The 17,046-nt window shown below is 31.5% G+C and overlaps 3 protein-coding genes across 8 annotated transcripts; 2 read left to right on the top strand and 1 right to left on the bottom strand.

Annotated features, from left to right (window-relative positions):
* The first annotated feature begins 1,523 nt into the window (after positions 1-1,523).
* Positions 1,524-5,705, top strand: LOC115722778 (glucose-1-phosphate adenylyltransferase large subunit 1, chloroplastic). The gene is made up of 15 exons (XM_030652085.2): positions 1,524-2,115; positions 2,661-2,774; positions 2,858-3,028; positions 3,107-3,199; positions 3,283-3,366; positions 3,441-3,496; positions 3,704-3,797; positions 3,892-4,004; positions 4,096-4,168; positions 4,347-4,427; positions 4,584-4,670; positions 4,798-4,902; positions 4,995-5,101; positions 5,219-5,279; positions 5,363-5,705. The coding sequence occupies exons 1-15, from the start codon at positions 1,879-1,881 to the stop codon at positions 5,462-5,464; spliced, it is 1,578 nt and encodes a 525-aa protein (XP_030507945.2). The 5' UTR covers positions 1,524-1,878; the 3' UTR covers positions 5,465-5,705.
* A 433-nt stretch (positions 5,706-6,138) lies between these two features.
* Positions 6,139-9,441, bottom strand: LOC115722779 (DEAD-box ATP-dependent RNA helicase 58, chloroplastic). Of its 6 annotated transcripts, XM_061104606.1 has the most exons (11): positions 9,113-9,270; positions 8,939-9,032; positions 8,767-8,854; positions 8,574-8,687; positions 8,239-8,361; positions 7,781-7,885; positions 7,215-7,373; positions 7,042-7,110; positions 6,796-6,885; positions 6,564-6,704; positions 6,139-6,474 (listed from the first exon to the last, which is right to left on the bottom strand). In XM_061104606.1, exons 1-11 carry the CDS (start codon positions 9,135-9,137, stop codon positions 6,211-6,213), a joined length of 1,272 nt encoding a protein of 423 aa, XP_060960589.1. In that variant the 5' UTR covers positions 9,138-9,270; the 3' UTR covers positions 6,139-6,210. The 6 variants fall into 6 exon arrangements, with proteins under 6 accessions (XP_060960589.1, XP_030507947.2, XP_030507950.2 ...); XM_030652087.2 differs by lacking the exon at positions 8,767-8,854 and having other exon boundaries at positions 9,113-9,441; XM_030652090.2 differs by lacking the exon at positions 8,767-8,854 and having other exon boundaries at positions 8,574-8,683; positions 9,113-9,133.
* A 381-nt stretch (positions 9,442-9,822) lies between these two features.
* LOC115723121 (E3 ubiquitin-protein ligase RHF1A) lies at positions 9,823-13,284 on the top strand. Its single transcript, XM_030652548.2, has 8 exons — positions 9,823-10,756; positions 11,218-11,264; positions 11,355-11,417; positions 11,506-11,629; positions 11,737-11,972; positions 12,213-12,323; positions 12,447-12,798; positions 12,917-13,284. The coding sequence occupies exons 1-8, from the start codon at positions 10,577-10,579 to the stop codon at positions 12,929-12,931; spliced, it is 1,128 nt and encodes a 375-aa protein (XP_030508408.2). The 5' UTR covers positions 9,823-10,576; the 3' UTR covers positions 12,932-13,284.
* The last annotated feature ends 3,762 nt before the right edge of the window (positions 13,285-17,046 follow it).

Genomic DNA, 17,046 nt, shown 5'->3' with positions numbered 1-17,046 from the left:
CTCGAAGGCACAACACGTAAGCACGAATAAAATAGTCCAAAAATATGACACGTTAAAAATTTCTAAAACAATAATACATATGTATTTATTAATAAATATTTATATTCTAATCATTCTATTTAATTTTCTATATGATTATGTGTAATGTATTGTTGAAAATTTATATAAAAACAATCGAAACTATAAAAAAATACATATAATTTAATGATTAACTCATTAATTGTAAAAAAAATAGTGGAAAAATGAAACCTGAATTCGAGCTCGTATAAGAAAATGAGCTGACCTATTTATAAAAAATGACCAATCCAAGTAAAACACAGTACGGAAATATTGACTTACGAGTTGTTTTGTGTCAGACTTATCCTTTAAATTGTTGGCACAACACGACACGATTTATATTTTTTTTTAGGGATAATTACACCACATACTGAAATTTTCAACTTTTTTACTTTTATACTGTGGGCCAGAATTTTTTTAAAAAATAATGTATTTTTTCTCAAAAATACTGTGTAAGTTTTATACTGTGTACTGTGTTAAGTTTTCACTGTTATTCTACGGTTGTTTTTTAGTTGTTCCACTATTGTTTTTAGTTGTTTTGTTTTGTGTTCCACTGTTGTTTTATAAAAGGCTAATTAGGATTTTTGCCCCCTGAACTTTGACATGTACCAAATTATGTCCCCTGAACTTTTAAGGTCATTGAAAATGCCCCCTGAACTATTGAGATTGTTGGATTTAAGGACTTTTGTCTAACTTTATTCAATTTTACTATTTCAATGATTGTTTATGTACTAAACCATGTTCCCTAGACTTTGATATCTACCAAATCATGCCTTCGAACTTTGACATGCACTAAATTATGCTCCCTGAACTTTCATCCATGTTAGACTTTTTTACTAAAATTAGAAAAAAGTCCTTAAATCCAACAATCTCAATAGTTCAGGGGCATTTTCAATTACCTTAAAAGTTCAGGGGGCATGATTTGGTACATGTCAAAGTTCAGGTGGCAAAAATACTAATTAGCCTTTATAAAAGCACAGTATTTTTGAAAAAAAAATCGTGTGACAGTATTTTTGTAAAAATTAACTCAAATTTTAATATTTTTGTAAGTTTCCATTTTTTTATAAATCTGTACAACACAAACCATACTTTTCAAAATATGGGCCGGATTGGTTCTGCATGCATTTACAGCTATGGGCCGGCTCTGCTATTAACATATGAAAGTATCATTTTGTAACAACTCAAAATTTAATTTTCATAGTGAAAAAATATCCCAAAGATTAATATTATTTATTTTCTTGAATTTTGCCAAAAATATTATTCTAAATCCGAATATGAAAAACCGAAAATAAATCCAATATGCATTCATATTACTTCTAATTTGACCCATTGAACATTAAAAGACAGATAGTTCATTTTCAGTTTCTGATTTTGTACCAAATATTACTAAATAATGAAATGCAATAATGCATATAGGAGAACAAAAGGTCAATATATTGTCCCCTGGTCAGTGTTTCTTTCATCGCCAAAAATCTCAAAGCAGCTAAGCACAAGTAGTAGAATATTCCTCCATTGGTAAATTCAATCTAACATGGGGACTAACTTGTAAAAAAATGTATAAATTATATGTGTATCTATGTATATATGTATATGTAACAACAAGACAAAAACCCAAAACGGAAATTGGTGGATACAATTGGTTTTGGATAACGTGGCAAAAATCCTCCAATGACTTACAATTTTTCATAGCAACTATGCTCTTCCCTCTCCTATACAAACTATATACATTATAACAAAGTTTCTTCAATATTATCTTTTTTGTTATTCCCATTTTCTCCTTGGGAGTTTTTTTCCCAAGAAAATTAAATATAAAATAAAAATATGGCAGTCTCAGCTGATTGCCGGATTTCCCTCTCGGCGGCCGGCCAGCTACGTGGCATGACGGGATTGGCTGGGAAGAATTGGAGGCTTGTAAAGTTTTGCAATGGAGAAGTAATGGGTAACAAGTTGAGGCAGACTCAGCTTCAGCAATCTCTTGGTAGAGTTTTTGTTACTAATAAGAATGTTAGGCAACGTGTGTGCATGTCTCTCACTACTGATGTACCAAGCCAGTCCAAGGTTAGCTCATCTTATTATATATATTAAAATAGTAAACAAGAAAGCTTGACAAATGGGTTGTGTTATGGTGGAACAAAGTAGAGTTTTGGTGTGATATAGCATTGATTTAATGGGGCTTAATCCTCTGTCTGTCTATAGTTTAGAAAAGGGTTTTATAATATATCTTCAAAAGTTTCAAATATCATCCACCAACCAATATTTCAAATTCAGGGTTTTTGTCAAATGGTTAATAATAGTACAATTTGGGTCAATGATTAAATGGATGAAATATGGGAGAAACAGTAGCACACCAGTGTTTGGGCTTGAAGTTATTGAGCTATCATTAATGGACTGAAGCCCATGAATTACACCAAAGAAGACTAGAAGAGTTTATGGCTACAAACAAGAGGGTACCTAATATGGATTGTCTTGAATTTTTCAAAGCAACATTTGATATTAGGCATCAATAGTGCTATACCAATAAATATGAAGACCCTTTAATCTTAGTTTCAAGTCCAAATTATGTACATTGTGATTTATGGGGTTATTATTATTAATGCATGCAGCTAAGGGACTTAGATATGGAAAAAAGAGACCCTCGAACAGTTGTGGCAGTCATACTAGGAGGAGGAGCCGGTACTCGGCTTTTCCCCCTCACAAAGCGCCGTGCCAAGCCTGCGGTAAGTCTTGTACTGTTTTTCCTTAATTATGGTTTCACTATATCCCAAGGTATTGAAATTCACTACTAATATTATTATTACAGGTTCCCATTGGAGGATCATACAGACTGATTGATGTCCCAATGAGCAACTGCATTAACAGTGGAATCAGCAAAGTTTATATCCTTACTCAGTTCAATTCAGCTTCACTCAACAGGCATCTCACCCGAGCTTACAACTTTGGCAATGGAAGCTTTGGAGATGGCTTTGTTGAGGTACACAATTATTCAGATCATATACCATCATGTATTTTGGAAAGCTTCACTAACTATACATCTTTGTTATATGGTCAGGCTCTAGCGGCGACTCAAACTCCAGGAGAGGCGGGTAAGAAGTGGTTCCAAGGTACTGCAGATGCAGTAAGGCAGTTTCATTGGCTGTTTGAGGTATTCAAGCTCAGAACTTTTAGGACTTGACTAGCTTAGAAGCCTTCTGAATTCGCTAACATATTCGACTCTGTTTGCTTTAGGATGCTAGAAGTAAGGATATTGAGGATGTTCTAATTCTATCTGGAGATCATCTATACAGAATGGACTACATGGACTTTGTTCAAGTAAGCCAAAATATTCGAGTTTGATTTGCGTGAATAAGCCAAATCTGAGCGCAAGTACTTCTCTTGTTTTGCAGAATCATAGGCAGAGTGGAGCAGACATAACTCTTTCTTGTCTTCCAATGGATGATAGGTAGATTGTCTATCACCATTGAAATAACATTTCATTCAGGTTTCTAATCATAGTTGATCAGTTCTGGTATCTAATAGGAATATGAATAAATAGGATACTTGGTAGCTTTCATATATTCTAAATTAGATATGTAAATGATTTAGCAGAGAGCAATGCACAGTTTGTTTTTTTTACAAACTCATTTTGATTTTCTTATCTTTTGTATAGTCGAGCCTCGGACTTTGGCCTGATGAAGATAGATAATAAAGGAAGAGTCCTCTCATTCAGTGAAAAGCCTAAAGGAGAAGAGCTGAAGAGAATGGTAATACTCAGAATTATGATGCCAAAATAAAATTTGAATTTATGTATGAATTTAAGTACTTGACTGCTAATGCTAAATTCAGTAAATTCTTTAGGAAGTAGATACAACAGTTTTGGGACTTTCAAAGGAAGAGGCTGAAAAGAAGCCATATATTGCTTCCATGGGAGTATATGTCTTCAAGAAGGAGATACTTCTGAACCTTCTTAGGTACTGACAAAGAATAAGAATTTGTCTATATTAGAAGATCATGTCAACTTTTACCAGGAGAAAACTACTCACAACATACTATTTGAAACAGATGGCGTTTTCCAACTGCAAATGATTTTGGATCAGAGATAATCCCTGCCTCAGCCAAAGAATTCTTCATTAAGGTCTGTTAAACCTTTTTCTTTCTTCAGCTCATGGATTTTTTTTATATATTTATCCCAAGCACGTGTATAGTTTTATAGAACAAATTTAAAAAGGTAAACAAAAAAGCTCATAATTTGAATTCATGTTTAACACTTTGTCCAGAAAGTTTCAATGTTCAATGATAAAATTCCTTTGCAGGCATATTTGTTCAATGATTACTGGGAAGATATAGGAACAATCAGATCCTTCTTTGAGGCAAACCTTGCTCTCACAGAGCATGTAAGTACCAAAGGCCAAAGCCTCTAAATAGCTCATAAAAGTTCTAAGGCAAACAATAATTTTCATGCTTTGTTGAAATAACAGCCATAACCATAGTTACATGTTTGTGCAATGTGATGTGATGCTATGTTTTCTCTTCTCTCTCATCTCTTTCAGCCACCAAGATTTAGTTTCTATGATGCAACAAAGCCAATGTACACTTCAAGAAGGAACTTACCTCCATCAAAATTTGACAAGTGCAAGGTTAGACTTCTCTGTTGAAACTTTAAAGCCGAGTCAAATCAGATAAAGGCACATAAAAAAAACCAGCTAACAATTTTTGGCTTTTGATTTAATCAACTTTTAACATTCTTTCTGGTTGTTTATACAGATTGTTGATTCAATCATATCTCATGGGAGTTTCTTAACTAATAGTGTTATAGAGCATAGTGTTGTTGGTATCAGATCCCGGATTAATTCTAATGTTCACTTAAAGGTTTGTTTCCTAATAAGTCATGATTAAATTAACAATGGAGTTTGGAGGGAAAAAACACCAAAAACTGAATGATGAAAAAAAAAAACATGCAGGATACTGTGATGCTTGGAGCAGATTTTTATGAAACAGAATCTGAAGTGGCTTCATTGTTTGCTGAGGGAGGAGTTCCTATTGGAATAGGAGAAAACACAAAAATCAAGTACAAAAAATTTTTCTTTTTTTTTTTATTACCACCAAGAGAAATAAATTTTGTTAGTCAAGTTACATTGGGCAAGGACTTCATGTTTAAAACCATTATCTTTTGTCCATTTCGCAGAGAATGCATCATCGACAAAAATGCAAGAATTGGAAAGAATGTTATCATTGCTAACTCAGAGGTAATACCTTCATTGCAATGAGTAGAAGTGTTAGTACATAATGAAATATCCCAAGTTATTGAATTTTTCTTTCCTATTTGCAGGGGGTCCAAGAAGCTGATAGGTCAACGGAAGGGTTTTACATCCGTTCAGGCGTAACAGTCGTACTGAAAAATTCAGTAATCAAAGATGGAACAGTGATCTAAGTTTTACTACAAGTCTTCAATCCTATACCCTTTTTTTCCCTTTCTTTTTGGGTAGCATTAGGATTGGAAAGGAGCGAATTAAGAAATAAGAGCTACTATGTTCTGTAAATCAAGGCATCCCTAGTTCTTTACTATGTGGATTGGAAGTGCAACATGCTTATTGTTTTGTAAAAAATACTGCAAAAATGTGTTTCCAAGCCATTTGAAGTGAAAAAAGAAAAACACTAATATTTCAAAGTTACCATCAACTCTCGTATTTTCTTTTTCTTTAATCCGAAACCCTCTTAATTTTTGAGCTTTGCAAACACAAGTTACAAATTAAAACCTTGAGTCTTGTGCAAAACAGACAGTTACAATCTAGGGACTATTATATAACGCTAACTAGGTCAAGTAAAATCTTGAATATCAGAACTAAGTAGCAAATCATAGGCAGAAGGATGTTCCAGGGCTAGTTGGATGGGTTGTTCAACCCGCCTAACTCACAACTCGGGTTGATATGTACTAACTTTGACCCCTCAAAATAATTTCACTTGTGCCCAAACTAACAATATTAATAGTTGGTTTGAAAAACTTGTGTTTTTCTCTTTGGATTTTTCAGGTTATTAATAGTTTGGGAGCTTTAGGTTAGTCGGGTTGTCAAATTTTATTAACAATTCAAGTTTTGAACATACTTCTTTGTTGTGAAGAGTTAGCTTAACTTTTCCGTATAATGGGATAGCCAGAATAAGTCAACTCTGCATAAAACTCTATATAAGTAGCTCTTCACAGTTAAACATTAACTCATTTTCGTATCTTTGCAAAACAAACCTCTCTTCTGATGTCAAAATGTTAGTGACAAAACATTTCTCGTCTGAAAATGGTTTTCGTCCTGTTCTTCCTGCCCGATGAAGATAGTTAGTGACAGTTCTTGGCAGATCAAAATTGTATATGTGAGTAGTTTCCGGCAGGTCAACTCCTCTGGCAGCTAAATCTGTTGAGACAAGGAGATAACCACCTCCTTGTCTTAGTTCCTACAATAAACAAGAGAAATATATCAGAAACTTCTAAATGGATAAGATTAGAGGCATTGACATAATCGGAGAACATGACTGGAACTTACTGATAAAGAAGTTGCTCTCAGATTAAAATTCATGTCTTCTTCCAAAAGGAGAATATCTGAATCACCATTATAAGAAGCTGTCAAAAAATCCATTAACAGTGTAGTTGGGGGAGCATTTCCTGCCTTCTTCGACTTTTCGGACTGTATTCATACGATATATCAAAAACACAATCAATTTGCTTTCTTTGGTGCAAAAATAAAAAAATCAAACTTTTTAAAATTAAATAAAGACCTGTTCTCCAACAAAAATAATTCCAGACTCTGGTGCATCAGTCTGTAACAAAGATAGTAAGGTATGCAGCCTCATGTTTTTACCACATATCTGTTAGCCAGCAAGCACAATAGAAAGATTTTTGAGTAAATCATCTTTCATGAGAAATCAATACACAAAAATATCTCATGAAATAAACTATAGTAGAGATTTGAAACTGGAAAACTTATAAATATTTGAGGAATCCATTGTGTAAACAATCCTTACCACAAATCTATGATGTAAACATGATGGCATGGGCTCAACTGGATTAACATGGACATGAACTACGTTGCTCTGAAAGGTACATAAACATAAAAATGCAGAATGATAGCAAGAACAAGGAATATGTAAACTCCTAACGAAAATAACATGGAAATGAAAAGTTTATACTGCGAAACCTTGGTCCATTTCTGTTGTATACAGTCATGTACAAATCGTCTGTGCTGTGGGATTGATGCACTGGCAAAAATGGTCTGGCGGTTATTGATCGAGGAGTATGATGTCAAGAGTTTTCGAAGAGAACTGACTTCTTTTGAAGAGTTGAACATGAAATCAACCTGAACAAAGAGGGAACATAAAAATAATAATTGAAAATATGTATATTAGAAAAAACTTCCCCTTTTTTTCCTTCTCTTTTTTTCATTATTATTAGATTCTTGTCATTTGAGCTACACCTTGCAAATATTTTAAGCTTCTTTCATTGACAGGAACCGAAACAAATGTAGTTCGAGAATATGTTTTCCTGGTCAGGACAAAGAATATTTTTCTAGAAGATACAAGTCTTTTACTATACCACTAAAAGAATCCTGTAGATAACTCAAGTGTTATGATGGCAGTAACAGACAGTAGATCACAAATTTTGCAACATAATTCTGCTGAATGGAATTGGCATTTAAAATCTTAGATACAAGATAGTTCAGTCAGCTTAAATAAATAGCTAAACATTAGTATGGATCTAGTTTACCTCGTCAATTACCAAAACCTGCATTGACTCAAGAGTAAGAATACGCTTTTCCAACATCTGACATAAACTCCCTATGGTTGCCACTACAATTGTAGGAGGCTCTGCCTGTAATATGGAATACCAAGAAATGTCCGATCACTAATGAGCAAGGATTTGTCAAAAGATCAATACAAAATTACAGCTAGAATTAGGTTCAAACATTTATTGATTAGTGACACCATTATAGGTCATTTGATGATTGAAATTTATCAAAGTTGATCAAGCATGAATTAGTCATCCTATTCATAAATGACATCTTTCCCACAAAAGTTGCAACCCTGATAACCAAATAGACCGATTAAAGAAAAAAATATAAAATGCTAATCCAGTGAAATTTAAGAAAGTGGGTATCTATTTGCTGTCGCCTTCCAACATAGAGGTACAAACTACAATGCATTACAAGGTAACAAGAACAGCACCTTTAGCCAAGTCTTGTGTCTTTTCAATGATCCACCATCTAAAAGAGCCATGATGGTACATGAATTCTGCTCCAAATCACTTTCCGTGGGCTTTGCAGCCAGAGTCCGAGCAACTTTGGTAACCTAAATAAAAGTGAGAAAGGCTAATCATACTAAACTATACATAGTTACTTCCTACCCACTATACGTATTAAAAAACTGCAACCAAGTATAAAAGTTGCATTTTTGTTTTCCTCCTTAAATAGTATCTTAAAGAAGAATATGTAAATTCCAGTTTTCCTCTAAACGTATTCAATTACAGGAAGAAAAAAATAACTCCAGAACGGTATTCTTACTTGCATACCAAGTTCCCTGGTGGGCACCACAATGAGTGCTTGAACAGCTGATCTTTGAGTGTTTATAACGGAAAATATCAACAAAAGATATGTCAGTGTCTTCCCAGAACCTGTCTACAGGAAAAGAACAAGTACAAAAATTAATCTTCTAAGTTATAATTGAGTTCACACTTATATAACTCAACAATGTTACCTGACATAGTTTCTTGTTTAGTCTTACAAATTCAATACACAAGTTACTTAGCCTTCTCAAATATGATTCATAGCCCAAAAATCCAGAGCTTTTTTGGAGCGTTGCAACGAAAAGTTAAGAAATTTAAACGATACATTCACATTGAGAAATCTGAATAAGATGGAAATTTGACCTGAGCATGAAGCACACAGTCGAGACCAGAGAACAGAGTAGGCAAAGCTTGTCTTTGTACATCAGTTGGTATAACATAGCCAACTTCTTCAACCCTGAGAAAATTATCACACATTCAAAATTGAAACGAATCTCATTACAACTGGAAGAAGAAAGAAAAACAAAAACAACTCACCTGCGTAATACATGATCGGGGACATGGTTTCCGCAAAGTTCTCTGAGAGTTACGGTCTCATCCGAACCAACTTCTTCCGCCATGGAAGTTGAGTTAAGAAGCTCCGGAGCGGAGCAAATTGCCCGGTTTTCAGAGATGACAAGCCTAGAGCTAGGGCTTCGTGATGGGAAGGGGAAACCGTAAGCATGAACATGGAGTTTTCGAGAGAGGAAAACAGGTCGTGGAAGAGAGAGAAGCTGAGTGGCTGAAACTGGTAGAGTCGCCGCCATTGACGAACACACTCGAAGAGCTAGTGAGGTCCGATGATGAAGACGATAGCATAGCTGGGGGAGTTTTAGCTAAAACGGGAAAGAAATTGTTGTCGTTTCCATCTTATTAAAACGACGTGTCGTTTAAATAGTAAACGACATAACAACGAACGTTGTCGTTTGATGTGTAGAAAAAAAAACTTACACGGACGAGAGTAAGCCGAAAAGGACGGAGCGGAAATAACGAGAATCAGATCCAATGGAGGAGAATAAGTCACGGAGATCGTACTGGACGGACCAGATTTAAGTATAGATCATGTGTAGTAGTATGCACTGTATTTTTTTCTTACGTATTTATTATTATTATTTTTTTTTTTGACAAAATGTATTTCTTAATTAATTAATTAGGTGGGAGAAAATATCGTCGATCTAGATTCACCGAATTGAGTTTGTGACTATGTGTGGTGCGTGAAGGGACGGCCAATCTAATTAGAGATATTTATTATTTACCAAAAATTAATAATAATAATATGCAGAGATATTCAACAATAATATTTTCCTTTTTTTTTTGAAGGGGTTACAATTACTTCCTTTAATCCTTACAATTTTCTGTTCTCAAAAAAAAAACACACGCACTTTCAGAGAATATAGTATTATTTATTTATATATATTTAGGAATTTTTTTTTTTTTTTGTAATTTTTCATTTTGCCAATGTGGAAATAAAATTTGAAAAAAAAAGTATTTTGTGAAAGTTTAGATCTAAAGATTTAAATTTATAACCTGCTTATAATTTAGTTTTGAAAAAAAAAATATCTGTAGAGGATATTCTTACTGAAATCATTTCTTATCTTAAAATAAAATGTGTGTATATAGTTTTCAAAGAATAATTAAAAATAAATAATAATTATTGAATCTTTTTAATAAGAAAGTGAGAGAGAGAGAAAGATTGATTCCATCAAAGCGGGTGAATCGGATGATATTTGGGTTTGGGTGCACTTTTCTGGCTCTTTCCGAAGAATACCTTTCTTTTTATTGACCATTACACAATATTCATATTCCATTTTCATTTTCCAAACTTATATTTATATAAATATAAAAACACTCTTTTCTTTCCCTCTCTACTCTCTATACTTTTTCTAGGGTTCTTTTCTTCTTCTTCTTCTTCTCTCCCAAAACCCCCCAAATCTACATTGTACTACTCTTCTCAACTCTTCAATGGCAGCCTCCGCTTCTTCGTCCTCTTCTTCTCACGGTTTTCCCGAGAATTCAATGCCGATCATTGCACCTTCTTCATCATCATCATCTGTACCGTTACCTTCGGATGACAACTTTGAAGATGAAGAAGACTCTTGTAGTATCTGCCTTGAGCCTTTCAACTCACACGATCCTGCTACTGTATGATTATTATGATCATCTTCTTGATTTTACTTCCAGTGCTAAATGTAGCGTTGTTGATTGATCCAATTATGTTTTTTTTTTCTTTTCATTTTCTATTAATGTCTTTGATTGGTTTTTGTTTTGTAACTTGTGATGATGTTGATTGCGTTTTTTATCTGGTTAATGTGGTTTGATCAGAGACTTACCGTTAATGGAATTATGATCTTGGTCGACGTTAGTTTGTTTGCACCTAATTTTTTCTTTTGTTAACATGTGTGATTATCATGAAATTACAGCTCTTAACGGACTTTGTATGACCATTTCCCAAGTTGCTAACAGTTTTCGTCTATTAAATTTGGTCTGTTAATGTTGCATTAGATAGAAACCATTTACTTTATGTTTGTAATGGGTTGTTAATCTTGAATTGCTGGCTTTAATGGGTTTTCTTATACATTTCCTTGTTATTTTCTTTTTTTTAGATTACGACCTGCAAACACGAATATCATCTCCATTGCATTCTTGAATGGTAAGTCAAAATTGTTCATTTACTTATAATTTTTTTTTATCGTTTTGACTTATGATTGTTTGATTCTTATTGAAATAAATTTTCTTTTAGGTCTCAAAGGAGAAAAGAGTGCCCAATATGCTGGCGGTTACTTTCCTTAAAGGATTCTGTTAGGTATATTACTACCTTGTTCTTATCTCTGTTCTTTTTCTTTTTTCTTTTTTCTTTTTTCCTGGTAATCATTTATAAATGTTGTGTGTAGCCAAGAGCTTCTGTCTGCAGTTGGAAAGGAAAGGCATTTAAGGTCAAAGAGTATTGAAAGGCCTATATCGAGGCCTGCTGATTTTGGAGTGATTTATGATGAGGAAGATCTTGATTCTGACCCTGTGAGAGTTTATTTTAGCTTCAACAAATATGTATTTGATTGATGTCTTCATCTTCTTACCCGTTTGCTTCTGTTCTACAACAATGTCTTTTTTTATTGCTTTTTCAGGAACTCGGATTAGTGTTCGATGAGCCTTTCATGCGGCATCTAGCTGTTGCTGTGCAAAGACATGAGCTTCGGGAAAGTAGACAGATACTTAGACATTCTGGACTTGATGGCTCCCATGGAAACAGTGAGGACCATACACATACAACATCTTCATCTGTAACCCCACCTGCTCTTAATGCTCAATCGTCTCATGTGGAGCCCAGAACCGATATAAATAGTGGTGTTCCCAAGCCCAAGTACGTTCATAGGACTTGATTTTTAGTTTCCAATAGTACACAATTTATTGTAGCATAATATGTTTTCTTTACTCGTTTGTCTTATCAGTGGGGACGTTAAGATTTTACTCGTTTGTCTTATCAGTGGGGACGTTAAGATTTCTTTTCTTTCTTATGAAATTCTGAATAGCCCCGCAATCATGATCAACACATTACTATCTATTCTATTAATGTAAGTTACTTTTTCGGTTGATTATACAGTGTTCTATATAGTCAGCCACCGTCTGTTCGTCCACAGAGACCAAGTCCCCCATCTGAAACATCCACTTTATCGGACTCACTTAAATCTAAGTGGTCTGCTGCTTCGGCCAGGTAAATTAGCAATTGTATACCATTTGTCATTCAGCAAAAAAAAATTGTATACCATTTCTCCAGTCCTTTCGTGCTCTCTTTTTCCTACACTGACATAACTGTTAATTAATGTGTGTCGATTAGGTACAAGGAATCACTATCGAAAAGCACCAAAGGCCTTAAGGAGAAGCTACTTGCTCGTAATAACTGTGTAAAAGAACTAAGTAAAGGAGTACAGCGTGAGATGAGTGCAGGGATATCTGGTGTTGCACGAATGATAGATCGCCTCGATCTTACCCCAAAAAGAGCTACTGCAGCCAGTCGTGATGGAGTTGCTTCAAACATCTCTACAAAGGGTAAAGGCATGCTAGAGAATATGATTGTTCAATCTCTTAGTAAAAATAATAGTAAGGTTGCAGATGAAATGAGTTCAGATGCAGCAGCCTCTCACCCGTGTATTGTTATTCCAGGCAGAGTTGAGGTTTTACAACCACAGGTTTGAATATTTTACTATTGCCACATTGCGGAATGTTATGTTTTCTTTCCTTCAAAAACTAACAAAATCCAAGAAAACTTATTAGTGCTAACATTGAAAACATTGCATGTTTGTTCAGAGGAGGGAGCAATGAAATGAATGATGGTGGGAAGGGAAAAGGTCTCAGAAGAAGAAGAAGAAGAAGAAGAAGAAGAAGAAGAAGAAGGCAGTTACGATGCAAGTGATGTAATAATGTTGAGAGATCAATCCCCTGGTTGGTTATGCGTCCGGCATTGCATACGCCTGTATATGCGTTAAGTTAGATTTTAGAGGCGCTGTGTTGTGTGTGTGTTTTATTATGGATGATATTTTATAAGTGAATTCTTTTGACAACTTGTTTGCTTTCCATTGTTTTGAACATTTGAACAATTAAGTGTAGGTGCTTTATTGTTTTGCGGTATTGTGATAAATGATATAAGTATATATTTATGTTTTTTTGTTAATAAATTTGGAATTTTATTAATAGCAAATTAGCTAAAGTAATAGGCAAACTTACAAAAATACTAGAATTTGGGTTAAGTTTTACAAAAATATTGTCACACGGATATCTTTTCAAAAATACATCAAACTCAAAACAACAGTAGAACAATTAAAAAACATTAGCAGAACAATAGTGAAAAAAACACAGTAAAAAAGTAAAAAATATCGCTTGGCAGTACTTTTGTAAAAAAATAACAAAAGTTAGTATAGCATGCAAATTTCCCAAGTAATAACCTGTAATCGAAACATTCCTTTTGTTGAGACACGATCATGATTAAAATTAGAAAAAGTAATAATTAAAATAAAATTAGATGAAAAAGGTTATAACATCCTAGTTAATCATAAGAACATTTATATTTTGTTTCATTTATCGTTTTGAAGATGACACAACATTAGGAATTGTTACAGTTTAACCTCGTAGTTTGAGCACTCAAATATTGTGTAAGGTACGTAATAAAACAAAGAAACCCAACCACGAAATAAAACAAAACAAAAGCATGTTACATAGACAAGAATAAAACATTCAAAATCATGTTATAGAAACAATACTAAAACACTCAAAAACATGTCACAGAGACAACTAATTGCAGTAGCAAAATACAACCCCAAACCAAGTCGCACCACTTGAGCCTAGTAAAGGCGCCGTAGAAAAAAGGCAACCTAAAACCCTAATTTTTCTCGTGAATTTGAATAAGATATTTAACTATTCTTATTTTTAAAAATTATACATTTATACCTTAATTTACTTCATTTCTTGAGAAATTTTATGTAGTCATTAATATTTACAACAATAACTTAATATATTTTATTTAAATAAATAACACGCTACATCATTAAAAAAAAATAGTGATGATATGTTGGGAACTAGTATAGTAAGAATTGAATATTTTACCTATCCATAAATATAACAATTTCTAGTTAAGTGACATCAATTCAATCCTTTAGATATCCACTTTATATAGTTATGTGTGTTTTATTTATTTATTTATTTTGTATTTGAATCATTTTTTTGGGGTTATAATACACATTTTTTTTTTTACATTTAAAAAAATACACATTTTTTTTTATCTTTTTTATTTTGTGCATTGGAGAAATTTAAAATTTTTAATTAGCTAAACTTTTCAACTAAATGTGTGATTGCCTTCTCTAACCATATGTTTGGCTTAGTTGCGAGAAAGTGACTTTCAGACCCGAATGTTTCATTCGGCTTTGTTTATGGACAGTTAGGTTAATTTACTTGGACCCAGTGAATGGGTCATCATTCTTAATGAGCTTATTTGAATATACATGTGACCTACCTAGAAATATAGATAACTTACCCCTGCCTTCAAGGCTCGGGAGTCACGGAGGCTTGCAACCGCCATCTGAATTTGTTATCGTATTCGGGGTTGTGAACAACCTAGCTCTTTAGAGATTTCATGAATAGATTGAGACTCACGAAAGCTTATTTCATTATTATTTATTACTACATGTGTTATTTTATTCAAATAAGTCCATTAAGAATAATAGGCACATTCACTTGGTCCAAGTAGATCGTTCAATCTGCCCATAAGCAATGTCGAATGAAACGTTCAGGTCGGATAGTCACTTCCTTGCGACTAAGCCAAACATGTGGTTCCGAAAAGCAATCACACAGTTGAAAAGTTTAGCTAATTAACTAATTTTAAATTTCTCCAATGCACAAAATAAAAAGATAAAAAAAAAAAGTGTATTATAACCTCACAAAAAATTATTCAAATACAATAATAATAATAATAAATAAAACAAAACTATAAAGTGAATATGTAAATGATTGAACAAATGTCACTTAACTAGAATTAGACGAACCTCTGAAATGTGCTACAATAACTTAGTTATATAAATAGATGGGCATTTTACAATTTTGTATACATTATTTTAATTAATTACAAAATATGTGCAAAAAAACTTATTATCATTTTCTCGTACACTTTTATATATAATTAAAAACTTTTTTTCAATTTTTATTATAATATATATATGGTAATAATTATTGATTAGTATATATATGGTAATATTGGTTATGTTTATTTTTATGTTTACAATTATAATAAACATACTAATAATATAAAACATTTTATATATGTGTTTATTGGCTATGTTTATTTTTATGTTTACAATTATAATAAACATACTAATAATATAAAATATTTTATATATGTATTTATTTTATTTTCTATTAATTAAACATATTAATTTAATAAACAAAATAATAATATTCACATAAGTTTATTATATCACTCTACGTGTGTTATGTTTATTTTTTTAGTAATTTTTTAGAAAATAAATAATATATATATAAAAAAATTGTTTATCTTTATCTTTTTCTTTGTTTATTAATTGTGTCGTGTTTATTTTTTTTAATTAAATAATTTTTGGAATTTATAAAGTTATGTTTGTTTATTTATTTTTTGATGTAAGAATTATACTTCAATAAAAAACTTGTTCACTAACTCATTAAAAAATAATTAATATATAGAAACAATAGAAAGAAAATATACTTATTTTAGTATAGTATAAATTGACTATGTCTATTTTTATGTTTACAATTATAATAAACATACTAATAATATAAAATACTTTGTATATATATGTTTATTTTATTTTCTATTTATTAAACATACTACTTTAATAAACAAAATAATAATATTCACATTTGTTTATTATATCACTTTACGTGTCATGTTTATTTTTAGTAATTTTAAGTATTGATTTATATTTATATACATTAATGTTTATAATTTGATATTGTATTTTATTAAAAAAAATCTTATTAAATTATAATAATTCATACTAAAATAGATAATAAACATTTATCTTTTAATAAAAAAATATTTAACTTGTTTATTTTTATAAAACCGTTTAATTAATTTTACGAAATTGTTTATTTTGAGGTTTAATAAACATATTAAAAATGTATGGTTTCATGTAATAAGTTTTCAAAATGTATAAATTTTTAAAATAATTTTTTTTTGCACATTTTTTGTAATTATTTTATTTTTGTTGTACATTTATGAAAAAATCTTGTAAATTTATATTTTATTGTGTATGACATATAAATACCAATTATGAATAATCTAAAAACAAAAGAATTTATTAAATATAAAATGAATTATGTGTTGTCAAAATATGATAGTTATGAATAAAAACAAAACACATACATTGTTAAATTTTGTTGATAGGATGAAACAAATATATATTTGTTGATTGGAGAGAAGAAGATATAATTATACTAAAAATGTGTACTATTTTATTAGTTCTTCACACATGATTTATATAGGTATTGTAATTGAAGTAAATAATTAATTTTATATCTAGAAATTTAAAATGTATTGAACATTATAATCTTAAAAAATAAGATTAATTAATATAAAATTATAGAAAGTAAAACTCTAAATTGAAAAACAGAAAAAAAAATAAATAAAAGAAAATATGTTGTTGTTAAGGATTGAACCCATGCACTTTTATTATTAAGATAAGAGTAGTTACCAATTACACAGTAATTATTTTAGATAAACATACATAAATTGATAAATGTTGTAGTTTTTTTTAGATATAATTATTATTTTTGAAAAGAAATTAAATAAAAAATTATTATCTTATATATTTGAAATTAAATAAAAAAAATAAAATTTTAGTTAATCATAAAATAAATAAGTAAATAAAATAAAAATTAGATTTGAAGTTAAATTTGAAATTTTTGTAACTTTA

This window comes from Cannabis sativa, chromosome 9 (assembly GCF_029168945.1).
Source record: "Cannabis sativa cultivar Pink pepper isolate KNU-18-1 chromosome 9, ASM2916894v1, whole genome shotgun sequence".
NCBI classification, from domain to species: domain Eukaryota; kingdom Viridiplantae; phylum Streptophyta; class Magnoliopsida; order Rosales; family Cannabaceae; genus Cannabis; species Cannabis sativa.
This window is presented reverse-complemented; position numbering and strand designations above follow the sequence as displayed.

Bases quoted from the DNA above. Each gene is read 5' to 3' on its own strand.
- LOC115722779 (XM_030652087.2), bottom strand. From the start codon at position 9,381: ATGGCGGCGACTCTACCAGTTTCAGCCACTCAGCTTCTCTCTCTTCCA. The intron at 7,374-7,780 runs GTAAACTAGATC...CTCTTTGTTCAG, and splicing joins AGGTTTTGGTAATTGACGAG to GTTGATTTCATGTTCAACTC. The intron at 7,111-7,214 runs GTTTCGCAGTAT...TGTACCTTTCAG, and splicing joins TACAACAGAAATGGACCAAG to AGCAACGTAGTTCATGTCCA.
- LOC115723121 (XM_030652548.2), top strand. From the start codon at position 10,577: ATGGCAGCCTCCGCTTCTTCGTCCTCTTCTTCTCACGGTTTTCCCGAG. The intron at 11,265-11,354 runs GTAAGTCAAAAT...ATTTTCTTTTAG, and splicing joins CTCCATTGCATTCTTGAATG to GTCTCAAAGGAGAAAAGAGT. The intron at 11,973-12,212 runs GTACGTTCATAG...TTGATTATACAG, and splicing joins AGTGGTGTTCCCAAGCCCAA to TGTTCTATATAGTCAGCCAC.
- LOC115722778 (XM_030652085.2), top strand. From the start codon at position 1,879: ATGGCAGTCTCAGCTGATTGCCGGATTTCCCTCTCGGCGGCCGGCCAG. The intron at 3,200-3,282 runs GTATTCAAGCTC...TGTTTGCTTTAG, and splicing joins AGTTTCATTGGCTGTTTGAG to GATGCTAGAAGTAAGGATAT. The intron at 5,102-5,218 runs GTACAAAAAATT...TCCATTTCGCAG, and splicing joins GGAGAAAACACAAAAATCAA to AGAATGCATCATCGACAAAA.